At 41.1% G+C, this 13303-nt stretch overlaps 1 protein-coding gene across 1 annotated transcript in view; it reads left to right on the top strand.

The window, feature by feature from the left end:
- The window catches only part of LOC124299960 (uncharacterized), an 84017-nt gene extending 76638 nt beyond the window's left edge, over positions 1-7379 (top strand). Inside the window, exons 11-12 of the mRNA XM_046753447.1 lie at positions 1322-1514; positions 5547-7379. Of these exons, the coding sequence (XP_046609403.1) occupies positions 1322-1514; positions 5547-5872 (519 nt within the window). The 3' untranslated portion in view covers positions 5873-7379. The remainder of the gene's footprint in view (positions 1-1321; positions 1515-5546) is intronic.
- The last annotated feature ends 5924 nt before the right edge of the window (positions 7380-13303 follow it).

The following is a 13303-nucleotide window of genomic DNA, read 5'->3' as shown; positions in this document are numbered from 1 at the left end:
CTTCAATTTTCAAAAATAATTTTTACACCCCGACAATTGTTCGTGTTTAATTTCTTTCGCCGGAACATTATTTTCGAAGAACAACCAAGCGACCGCTGAATAAGCGTCGAGTTCTCGCTTTAGCCAAATATCGTCCAATGTTCTCAGGTTCGTTATAAGACTTTTGACAGTCCGCAATTTGGAGTAAGCTTTTAGCTGACTCGAGCACTCAGCAGTCACCGATTGCGTAGAAGCTCTCTCTCAGCTCCACTCGTCGGATGCAAAAATCTTGAACAAACGAATTCACGGGCTGTAAAACCGACGACGAGTTTCTTTCTGCGTACATATTGATCTCCGCACGAACTGCTCCCTTATCCAGTAAAAGCTCTTCTCCGTATAACCACAAACTGCAGCTTGTGCAGCGAAGTCTCGATTATATCGAATCCCAAGTTACCTGGACCGTTTCATTTTCTCGGTAAAGGTATTCTGATTTTTTTTTCTGACCCTCGCGCAGATATCTACAAATCAGGGATGGACAACCCTGTCGATCGTGTTTCGATCACGGCTATTAGGCCAGTCGATCGCGACAAGGCGAAAGAAAATACATGACTCTGTCAAAAAATATTTCGTTTAGTTCTGTGGTAAAGATTTGAGATTGGTAGATCGCACAAAATCTGGACAGCAGACGGCAGATCGCGGATCTGATCAAGTTGACCGTCCCTGCTATAAATCAATTTGAAACCAAACTACACTGCGTGTTTTTCTTTTCTTTTTCCTCTTAAATTCTTGATGCGAGTCGCTTCTTGGCCGAGTAACCGTATTTCGACAACGCGTATTGAGACACTCGGTAGAGGTTCAAATCGGATAAAAAAGGTGCATTCATCCGAAAAACGGTCGATCACGAAGGGAACCCCATTTTCGAACAGCCGGAGCATCCATCCGTAGGTGTAATATATGAGCACCTTTGACGCACACCTGCACGGTGCGCCAATTCCCGTCTATATTTATTCGAAAGTATATATGTAACGAAAATAAACATACGTCAGGCTGAAACGAGCACGTGTTTGCATCGGTGAACTTCTTCTTTCGCCGGCTTTTGTACCACTCGAAGTTCGTCATGCAGAACAGAAATAAAGAAAGATACGAAACGACGTATTGGCGTGGCATATCCTGCATGGCTCGTGTTCGGGTATCGGAAAATAAGGGTTCGGGTAAATTATGTTATTAGCTATAGTGGTTCGTGCATATCAAAGGAGTCATCCTATTTTGCCAAAAACGCCATTATGTAACATTCTTCGTACGACCATTGTAACGACAATGCCGTTTCTTTGTTATGTTTCAGACCGAGGAATGCATAAAAAACCACGACCCTCACGCTTACTGCGTTGTCTATTCAACAATTGATAGCAGCTCCGTGCACGCTGCTGAAAAAGTTTTGCAAGAACTCTGGCGAATGGATCACGTTTCTTGCAAAGCCGTGATACTTGTTGGGAACAAAATTGATCTCGTCAGGGCGACGCTCGTCTCACCCGAGGGTAAGAATCCACCATATTATATACGATAGTTCGGCATTCCTTCTGTATTTCGAATATCTGCAACACGAAATTGGGTGGATGGTGGTTAATATTATCTACGCAGCGATTACCCTTCCGATCTAATTACATTCTTGAGTGAATATTCGGGTGAATTTATCGCACTCATTACTCTGGACCGTATCCGGGTTGACGCACAGTCAGAATGCTTCTTTGTACGTTCTGAGACTTTAGAGACACAGGACAGAGGATGGGGCAGTTGGTAGTCACAACCCCGGCACATTCAACGGAGTGAATTATTGTCAGAGGCAACTGTCTGACGTCAGCGTCGACGACGTGTTTCACGCATGAATAAATTTCCCCTCTTCTGCAAAACGGGAATTCAGAATATGTTTGATGCAATTCTGAAATTATACGTAGAATGAACGTCACGCAAACGTCGAGCAAATGTTATCTGGTTTACTTCAAGGCTGCAACCTGTACTCTCCACGCATGCACGGGCTGGAATATTATTCACCCGGTTGAAAAAGCACCAAGTGTCATAAAATGCCAGTATTTTCAAATCGAGGGGTATACACTCTTATGTCTGTAATATAGATATCATCTGCTTTAAGCTTGCTGGAAGTGTGGAAGAAAAATACGTGATCCCATGACACGGGAAGACTTTAACGAACGGTAATAAGGGATTTAATCGTGCAATAAATTCTCAGCGAAGTTTAACGAGAGAGGAATGACGAGATCCTGACGGAAAAATGACGGTCAGGAAAGGACATAATCGTTGCATTTACATGCGTACTCAACTCAAGATTCAACGCTGACACCAGAAATCCAACCACAGAGTCTTTCGAAGCGACTCCTGTAGGTCCGCGAACTTGCACAATTTCAGATCAGGATCTTTTCGAAGGGGCTGACGCGGATGGGGGAATTTGACCACTAATAGATGGTCTGATGGAAGCGGAAATTGCTGTGTTAATGGCGGATTGTCAACGGCATAGAATGAGAATCTAAAGTCAGTCGAGTGATTCGGACAGACGATAGGGGCGGGATAATCTCACACGAAAGTGACGGTGCAAAATCGAAGTGATATCGACGTCGCGTGTTCGTTCGGTTTCTGAGCAAATAAAACGATTATAAAACGCTCACGAGTTAGAGCCTAACGATGATCATAGTTGAGAAGGGCAACAATTGTGTCGCCAAACTCACTTCAGCTATTGGTCACCTGCAATTGATGACGCACAAAAAAAAAATCGTAGTATTTCTGCAATAAATTATACATCGCACAGTCGTGGCCAAGTTAAATCAACGTTTTATTTGACATGTATCAAAAGCACTAAATCCGTAATTGAATTTGGGCAGAATGTCTCTACGCTGAACAATATTTTGAGCGAGGACCGTAAGCAGAGCCTTCGCAGAGTTCATATCCTGACAGAAATTGCATGATAACGCCTCGTTCGCTCGTTCACAGTACTTTCACACCAAACGCGTTCTCCTGTGCTTTAATCTCGCGACTCCTCCTTCTGGAATTCTCGAGCCGCTGGCACCACTTTGACCATGTAAATTGCTGCAGAAAGTGTCAGGTGAAGCAACAGCGTACCAGGTATTAGAAGGAAAAGTGTGTTTGCAAACCGTCCTTTGAAAAGAAAAATTTCGATATACCGTAGGCTTGATTTATGGTTGAAAGAAAAATGTGATTTCAGTGATTACGTATGATTACGTAAAAGTTAACGCTTGGAAAAAACGACCCTCAACGTATTGCCAAATTTTCACGGCGTTGAGTAAATCGGCTTTCACCACCATCGCTTACTCCCGCGATAAACTCGATCGTCGTCGACATTTTCCAATGCTGACTCAAATATTTACGTCATACTGATGAGCAATTACTCAGGTGTCCAAAAGCTTTTCTGCCTAATCCGAGATTCCGACTAGACATCGGATTTCTCACCGAATTATCGTTTTTATCCCAGCAGCACCTTTCAGAGCTCAGTCAATATTCGTCTTTGCCCAATTACCTCACGTTTTCTTTTTACAGTGTATAGTTATACAGACGAAACTTTCGCTGGTTAATAACAGGTTTTCACGTCGCAGGACTCAGACTTGTCGGCTGTAGCAAAAGATATCGGGACGCGAATTTTTACAAAGGTTAAAGAATAGCAAAAAAAATTGCTTTTTATTGATTTATTTTCCGTCCTCTTTAAACTTATGAACAGTTTTACATATTAGTAACGTGCGGTCAAGCACCAGTTATGATAGAAAATTATCTCGTATTTGAACAAAGTGCATCCTGCAGTAAAGCTCGTCGAATTTCTATAAACAATAATATTAAAATAGATTACTTTTCCAATTTGACGTTGTGAGATTATTTTTCAAACACAACACGCTTACATTATACGGTAATTTACGTTTATGTGTGCGTAGATTCTGTCAGATCGTATATCAAAGGAAAGAAAAAGTTTGTCAGCCTTAATGTAGAAAAGCATTCAAATGAGGGACGATTGCGTTATTCGTTTCCATGAATTTTTTACGACCAACGCTGCGAATGCACGAACCTATATACGGTACAATGCTGCGTTATCGCACTATAAAGCCAGGCATAACAAACCATTCTGTACACCTGGATAGATGAGTGCATGCGTGTAAAATGTATGAAAGCGTACAACCACGCCGCCTGCATTGCCTGGAATACCTGGCCGAGACAGATATAATAAAACATTGCAGTTTTGAATCGAGAAAAAAAAGAAACTGGAGTTGCAATGAAAATTGTGGATTTCCGTAAGCTGTTCAGCGACACGCATCTCTATGCATACGTATACTCGTGTATTTTGATGCTTCGTTGCATGTATCGTCTGTGCAGGATACACATTACACAATCAGCTGGCCTACTTCGACGGTTCGAGGAAGTTTTCACGGGATAATCGTACCGAATTTTTATCTTCCGTTTCGTATTTTGGAAAGCGCTTTTCGCTCGTTTGTCTACATGAGCGAAAAATTCTCTTTGAATATTTTCACAACCGTCTCGTATCCTGCACAACGACCTAAGCATCGTCTGAGGGCCCGACGAGCACCTGGAGATTTTAATCTTTTATGTATGCAAAAGGGAGAACACGTTTCGACGGTGATTTTCAGCTGCTGAAAACGCTGGCGAAGACAATCGTGTCCGCAGTGAGAAAGAAAATGGTCAACGCGTAACGTTGTACCTTGGCCGCCTTAAATATTGCTACTAGATATGCGTATGTTCGTTCAGTCCCGCTTTATGCCGGGCATTTTCTCGCTGCACGCAACTCTGTAACGTAAGTAGAAGTAATTTTTACAAGATTTCGTTTGCGTGCGTGCTCGCAGAAATAGTGAGAAAAAACTGATAATACCGAAACTTGTACCACCATGCGGTGGGTCTAGCCACGATAAATATAAGTTCGTGAGTAAACGTGGGGTTAAATACGAAGTACCGTACAATCAATTATACGTTACAGCGATGCAAGATAACGCTGCAGCTAATGGGAGAAAAATTCTGGCACAGGTGGTATATTTTCATACGGTACAATTGAAGGGGAGATTTGAAATCGGCTGTAAGTGACGTTGAACGAAAATAAAATTAAAGTATAAAATTCTTAAGAAATATAACTCGGCAGAGTCATTAACGGATCTCTGCTATTTTTCGTAAAACACTTGTACGCGATAACCGATTATAGGTGCGGAACAATATAATATAACTGTCTACACTATAAATTTACGACTTAACAACGCATTAGATTTTGTATTATAGAGTTGGTGGCGATATGTTTGTTATACATACACAGGTTGGTGAGCAAGTGGTAGCGGTGATTTATAATACAATGGAAAATAGGTAGACAAGGCGAGAGCGCGTGCTAACTTTTGTCGAGATCGATATAACTAATTTGCATTTGTGTCGGCGCGCTGAGCGGGAGTTATCGCGTCAAAGTTTCTCGAAGATTGAGGAAACTGAGAGATCCTTATACGGGTATCGCACGCGGCTCTTGGTGAGAAGCCATCTCGGTAAATATTTACTTTGTGTTGCAGAGGGTAGGTCAATGGCGACTTCGTACGATTGTAAATTCATCGAGACGTCGGTGGTCATCAATCACAACGTTGACGAACTCCTGGTCGGACTTCTGTCCCAGATACGTCTTAAACTCGAGAATCCGGAACACGCCCGCGACCTCCTGCGCAAGAGATCACGGAAGAACAGGAACAGGTCACCCCTGGGCTCTTGCTCGGAGAATAACTCGCCGAAGAAGTACAGGGGGAGCAGAACCAGCGCCAGTCTCAAGGTGAGGACGATCCTCGAGAAGGTCTGGGCTCGTGACAGTAAGTCGAAGAGTTGTGAGAACCTGCACGTCTTGTAGGGAAGGCCGAAGAAGCCGCGTCGTTCGTGCAAAGTAGGCAAAGCTTCTTCCGGCGATGGTGAGAAGAGAAGTCTGCAAGTCCGGGATCACGCGACACCTACTTTGGATGAACGCACGCGTAGGGTCCGCTAGTTTTCTTCGGGATACAAATTCGGCGTACCACGATTCCTTGCCCTTACGTATACGTATACGTGTATGTGAACCGAGTGCTTTTCACATTATCGGGCGCTGACGATGAGCCGAGGATTCAAGGGTTGCGAAACGTGCGTTAATTTATTTGACAATTACCTCCTCTTGGATCTTCGTCGCCGCGCTTGTTGGGGAGGGATCAAAGTATCTGCGCATGGATCCAAAGCAGTTACTAAACGGGTCCTCGAATATTCTGAACAATTATATTCGAGGTCTGTACGTCTACATTACACGCCTCGTGCAGGGAACGATTACACGTGAACGTTCTATCTCCAGGTTCGAAATGTAAACGATGGCGAGGAAAATACGAACATATAACTTACACGAAGATCGTTATGCGTATGACGGGACAAATGTATGTATATGCAGTATATACCTATACTACGTTACGTCAGGAGATGGTTCGAAGTATTGAAAGTGAACTGATTGCGAGAGGAAAAGCAAGCTAAAAAATAACCGCTGCACAAAAGTAATTTCCTGAGTATCTTTTGAACCCGATTATCGCCCCCGCTAAATATGAATATACTTAAAATTTAGGTGCCCCTGATCGAAATACGATATAGCTAATTAATTAGTGAATAATTAATCGGTATCGAAAATCAATTGAAACTGTTGCGTGGAGCGGTGAATTTTTCAACACATACATATGAGACCGATTTGTCAGTCGAAATTTTCGATTACCTCGCGCTCTTCCGTGGAGTGATGATGAATTTTTTTCTTGCCTTGTAAAACCAAGAAGCGCTATATCAAATTGGTAAGCGCTAGTTTACACTGTGTAAAACTATTTTGTGATCTCGGAAACGTGATTATTTCCGACGAGAATCTCGCAAGACGCATCGTACAGATATAGAGATATCTCGAAGACATTGACACGAGATTGAAAAAGAAATGTGCAGAGTTCCGCGCGACGCTTCCAATACGTCGTCATATATGTATACCCTTAATATATGTACACATTATATACCCTTAGAGAACTTTTACAAATCCAACATTTAACCATATATACGATATGAATTTACACAATTTTTTACATTACGATTTTTGTACCTTGACGGAGTAATAATTTGCTAAGAATACTATATACGCGATTGTGAAGAGTTGACATTCAACGGCTAATGCGTGTATGATATAATAAAACTTATACAATACATGTATTATACACTTACCTGAATTGAAGTATACACAACAAACGGGTTTCGGCGTTATCTATATAGCAAATAAACGATGGCTTGAAGAAAAAGCAATTTTAGATAAATATTACATTCGGCGTATGTATGCGGTCCACTAGCTTGTAAGTGAAACGATAGTCAAATTATTATTATCGTTGTCGTTATTATTATTATTATCATTATTATTATTAAGATCATTATTGCATGGCGGGATTTCAATATTTTAATAGACAATAGGAACAAAATATGTCTTATATCCGTGGACGACGTTTAGAAAATATAATATGTCTGCGCCGTCGCTTTTTAAATCCGATAGCTTATACACAGAATTCATTCGATTTATCACTGTGTCTACTTGTTAGCCTAGAGTTAATGTTTACTTCAAGTAATGTCTGGAGTTTTCGCTGTGAATCATTGTTGCACAGTCTCGCGCAGTCAGCAACTCGTGCCTAGACACAAAAACTACAAAATTTCATTCTCGAGCTATCAATCTTCGAACTTTCCTCGCCTCCTTAGTATTCATATCTGGGATAATATGGGGAAAACCGCACAAGAAACCAGCCATGACAGGCGTAACTTACACGTCGACAAGGAAAGGAATTGATTCTAAAAAAAAAAAAAAAAAATCAGTTTAGAATTCTTCCGAAATTAGGTACCAGCTCTAAGTTAATGTAGGTAAGTGTTATACCAAACAAACGACCAACCAGTTTCCACTTTTTCTGTAACATTAATAATATTGCAATCTTGCAATGGCTAACCGCAAACTTACTTTTTACTAATATACTTTTTACATTACTAACTAATTTACTAAATAGTAAAATCGATACGGATCCGCAAAGTGTGAAGAGAATAATGCTGGGAAAGTTTCCAAACACTTTCTACAGGCTATCGTCCCCGACTAATACCTTAGAATTCAAACACTTTTCGGGCCACGGTAACGTACAGGATATTCGGTACAAGAGACGGGCATGAGACAAAGAGAAGGAGGAGGGTGGAAAAACATTGCCGCATTCTTGAATACTTAAACACACGTTAAACGCACACGAGGAGGGGTACGAATTTGTTTTTGAAACGTAATCTTCAAACGTAATTACACGGGGCAACGGACGCCTTTTCGCCAATGCTTGACCACCGGTAGGAAAGAGCTGAAAAAGTCACTCCAAAACGACGGCGGAATCGACGAATGCCTTTGATTTCCAGGTCACTCAAACGTTGTTCAAGTATTAAATATCCGTGGTTCGCTTCGTTGGTATAAAAAGTCAGCTCGTTAGCGAATTGAGAATAATTATTGTTACCTACATGACTCTATATTCTGGAGTAATGTCAGTGAATATTATACTTGGTGAATTATTTATCAGGAGGCGATGAATATTCGTTACTCGACAATAAGTGTTTCTCGTTGATTGTACGCCAGGAATACTTTTAATTCAAATGCGCACGTGTATAACGTCTAACTATTACACCTGCGATAGATTTTTGGGACAGGGCAAATCATAGGAGTAGCTAGCCGAATGGGAGGGAAACAAAATTTTGTTGCCTTGTCATAAAACTTTTGAATGCATGAATATATTAATAATACGCCGGGGCTGGAAAGCAAATATATGCTCGTTATAAAACCCGTTTAAACGCAGGCAATTTAACGCGGTTAGTTAAACTCCGGTTATACTACACACATATATACTTGTACTTGCTTATCCCCAGACTCTGTATAAGAAAATTATAATGTATATGTACATATATATAATACGTATTGCGTGGAATGAGAAGGATATTTTTAAAGCTCGATGTAATCAAGAGTCCGGATTTAACACGCTTTCCGGGCGTACTTCCGATATGAGTTGTTATATACCTATATATAGGTATAATATCATACAGAAATGCAAATGACTCCGTTAACGCGTCTAAAGACAGGCATGACAGACCGTAAAAAGATTTGCTGAATCTGCCAAATACGCGTATTAGGTTGAACAAACATTGTTCCCTTTAATTATTTCTATTTCTTCCTCGATGAGTATACAGCATAGTGTGCAACCGATTGATTTCGGTATCTTAGAATCAAACCACTTTTTGACGATCCGAAAGAAACTATCATTTCTACATATTTCATCGTTACACCTTACTGTGAGTCTAAACGAGACCGGATAACTATAGTGATTAATTTGTGGCATCTGGGATATGCGAATGAGTCAACCATAATTTGCACCCAGTGCTAATCATAAAAGCACGCCTTTTACAGATATCCTCAAAAGAGCACCCTCTAGTTTTTGTCCTATCGCAGTCCCGCGTTATTTTGAAAGGACTCTTTGTACTTGAAAAACTCTTCGCGGTAGGCTCAAAAAATCAGTAAAAGCTTTGCCGAGAGGGTACGCACGTGTCCATGATTGGATAAATAAAGGCGAATCAACACTCGCGTGCAAACGCGTGCCTTGTGTGCTTTATGAAAGGACGATACGTCCGCATGCGTGCGGATTTATTTGGAACAAGTTAAAATGGATTTTGAAACTGGAAGGGTTGAATGTAGAAGTTCGGTGGTCCAATCAAGGCGTGCGCTTGATTGCTCGTTAATTAATGCGGTGGAACCCTTCACTCGCCTAGCTATTTCTCTCCCGACGTCCTCACCATGCTGCGCGTTACACATACACAGGTATGTTTGTTTGCAAGTGTGTAGCTGCAGAGTCAGGGCGCCGGTTACGCAATGCGGTCACCTGTCCAAACCACCTGTTGTGATCGCGTTATTACCGAGTTGTAAAATTGAAGGGTTCGAAGCGATTCAAGGAAACGCTCGAGCGATAGGCGCGGATAGCGGGAAACCTACGTCGTATGATGACCCACCCGCGGAAAACACATTTATTTTCCTAATGTGCGAAAAAAATCGCACGTGCGCGCGAGAGAGAGAGGGAGAGAGAGCGAGAGAGAAAGATGAAACAGCTGCGCCCATCATCGTCGTTCGAAGTTATAAATGAGTCTCGTGGCAGCATCTCGCAGGAAAAGAGATTCGGGCGAAAGGAATACTTCTTCTCGCAAATAAAAATTTACCCGTCCTGTAGACACGACGATGGATTTTTTACAGACCAAATGTAAAGAAAAGGCTAATTGTTTTCCATTCAAACTGTGGAATAATCGCGGTTTTTTTTTTATCGCGATTTGTACAAGCGTATAGACTTTTAATTACATTTATTACAAGTTTGCATAAGCCACGGAAAGATTATTCTCACTTTCTCTTAGCCAATGTTTCGCACAAATAACTTATATTGGTAAGTTTAAAATTCTTTTCCTACCTGTTTCGATCGTCCCTCAAATTCATCTCTGTACAATGCACGCATGTACGCAGGCTTGTAAAAGATGCTTATTTAACTTTTATACTCGAGTCGCGTGACAGCTTTGGTGATCTTATAACAAATTACGGTTCAGCCTCGTGCGCCTCGTGCTTCATTTTTCAACAGTTTATATCACAGAAAAAAAGAATCCTGCTGAAAGTACAAAAAGTTTTCCTATCTACTCGTACCTGTCTTCCTCCCCGACCGTATATTCGTACATATATATGTATTATGTATATACGTATAATGTATATCTATACGTGTTAAACTTAACTTTCCTCCTTCGATAATGAGGGCGATAAAATCAGACTTTAAACTGGCCGCTGAATATTTCAGAAGTGGCCACGCCCACATTTGCCATAGCATTATCTATTTTTTCATTATATTTATTTATTATTATACTAATTGGACGGGATTATTTTCAAATAAATCGCCAGAACAATCAGGTGGGTGCTTTTCCTCTCTAATTGGTGAACGAATTTTTCACCCATTTCTAGAGGTTAAAAAAGGTGAAGCGTCGTTATTCCGAACGTACTATTCCCGCGCAATGGGAACTTTTTTCGATCTCGTCAAGTATAGGCGTGGGCGTATGTGCGGTTGTTTGAAAAACTCCGAGAGCTTAACGTCGACGCCACATGGTACCACACGCCGTAACGAGGGACCATCAATGGGTTGCCGAGGGACGGATTAGTAATGAGATATAAAATGAAAATCCGAACGACCGAGCGGCGCGGTGTAAGGTTTTTATAACGACGTCCGCAGTTATGATACTGTAAAATGTCGCAACATGCCGTTTTAAGGCCCCGCTGACCCGGTGTGTCGTATATATATATTTCGTGAAGTCAGAAGCAGGAAAATTTCATAGTCGAATCGTGCGAGAACGGGGTTACGAATCTGACTAGGAAAATTTTTTAATCGTAGTTTGAATAAAAGCGTAGCTCCCTATCTCCGTCATTGCTAACGTAGATCGCTGATAATGTTTATTATGAATGATGATGAAATAAATAAAATCTGGTCACATCGAACATGGCCCATCGGAACTACCGACTTGTTGAATATTCACCGCGTCTACGATTTCAGAATTTCTTTCATTTCCGACAGGGAGATCGAGACGTATGAAAGCACGCACGTCATTCGGGAAAAGCTATGACATCGGTTAGCTTTCCGTAAATATGACGGGATTAGACTGCGAAATTTTCAGGTGACGGAGGCCCGTTCACGATGGCCGACACGACGCAACGCGACACTACGTGATTTTATTGGCCTATTCCGTTAGATCCGGCCAATCAAATCACGTCATTTAATTCAACGTCTAGGAGCGCTGCAAGTATTTATGACGATACGAAATGTTCAAACGCAAGCCGGTTCAGCGGCACCTTAACGACAGTTTTACTGACTCGCGTTCTGGGCTTCGTACAGGCATTTCCTGTCCAGTGGTCAGAGCGACGCTGAATGCGAGAGATTACAATATTCCATCATAGCTATCGATAGATCGGAATTGCCAATTAATATCCGAACGTTGCGATACGTAGAGGCGGCGGATTAACGTGACGAACCTACCCAGCTAATTAATTCTCGCATCACGGGTTTGAAAAACGAGTGCCCTTCATAAATCGCGTAATTGAAAAGCCGCCGCCGGGCGAGCTGAAAGTCAAATTGAGTTAGGCGGTGTGGTAATTTTCACGCGTTGCGTGAATCAGGATCATGCATGAACCTTTTTATCCTGAAACTAAATCGCGAATGTTGCTTGACGTTCGGATAATCTGCAACGCGATCAGAAACTATGTGTAGTACATTCAGGTATCTAGGCAAGTGGCTCATCTGATTGTAGAGAAATTCAATTATAGGATATCCAAGGGAAATACTCAATGATATTTCATTTAAAATAACAAGTTTGCAGACCTGAACAGACCTCGAGGTCTCTTTCCAATAGTCGGGCATTTCATCCTGCCCTCGGCTTGTTTAGATGTGGCTTCAAATTTTATTCGCGCTGCAATGCGGAGAGGTCGTTAAAAAGTTTATTCGCCCAGCTACCGAATGAATCTAGAAATTCATCCCCCGATTCTCGCTCAATATTTGATTGTGTATATCGTACATACATATGCCTCATGTATTTGAAAAGGTTTAAATTCTGCGCGCAACTGCTAAAATCATATACAGCTTCAACGAACCGTGACCATTTGCTGCTGACTATTTGGAAATTAATTCAGAAATAGAAGGAGTATCTTTTACTAATTTTGAAAATTACCGCAAAAATAATAAAATTATCAAGATATGTATTCCAAATAACGAGATTTAAATTACTTGACTTTTCTCGATTTTCCTGTCAGCAAGAAATAATTTTTATTTTTTCCAACCATATTTTATGTTACGTATTTTAAACAAATTGGTATTTAGATTAAAAGGTTTCGAGATCTGTGAGTTCTTAAAAAATTTTAATTCTGCCATTCGGTTATTTTTTCGTTTCATCGTACTAGAAAAATACATTCACTCTGGCTGAATGCTAATTTTGAAAGAAATTGTGCGTATCGATATCAAGCGTAGGGGGCCAAGTAATTGTAAAATTGATCCTGATCCCGGGCGAGGCTCTCCGACATTTTCGTAACTTCTCTAGAACGTAAAACTTTCCTAATCATTTTAAATGTTCCAAACTTCCTGCAGTTTTCACGGCTCCCTTGTTTCACCGCGATAAAAAGAGACGTCATTATCTTTCTCCACCTCTGCGCATAAAAACTTTGGTTAAATTTACCCCTCTT

Source organism: Neodiprion virginianus, chromosome 3, assembly GCF_021901495.1.
Source record: "Neodiprion virginianus isolate iyNeoVirg1 chromosome 3, iyNeoVirg1.1, whole genome shotgun sequence".
NCBI classification, from domain to species: Eukaryota; Metazoa; Arthropoda; class Insecta; order Hymenoptera; family Diprionidae; genus Neodiprion; species Neodiprion virginianus.
The sequence above is the reverse complement of the archived record's forward strand: the minus strand, read 5'-3'. Positions and strand labels throughout refer to the sequence as shown.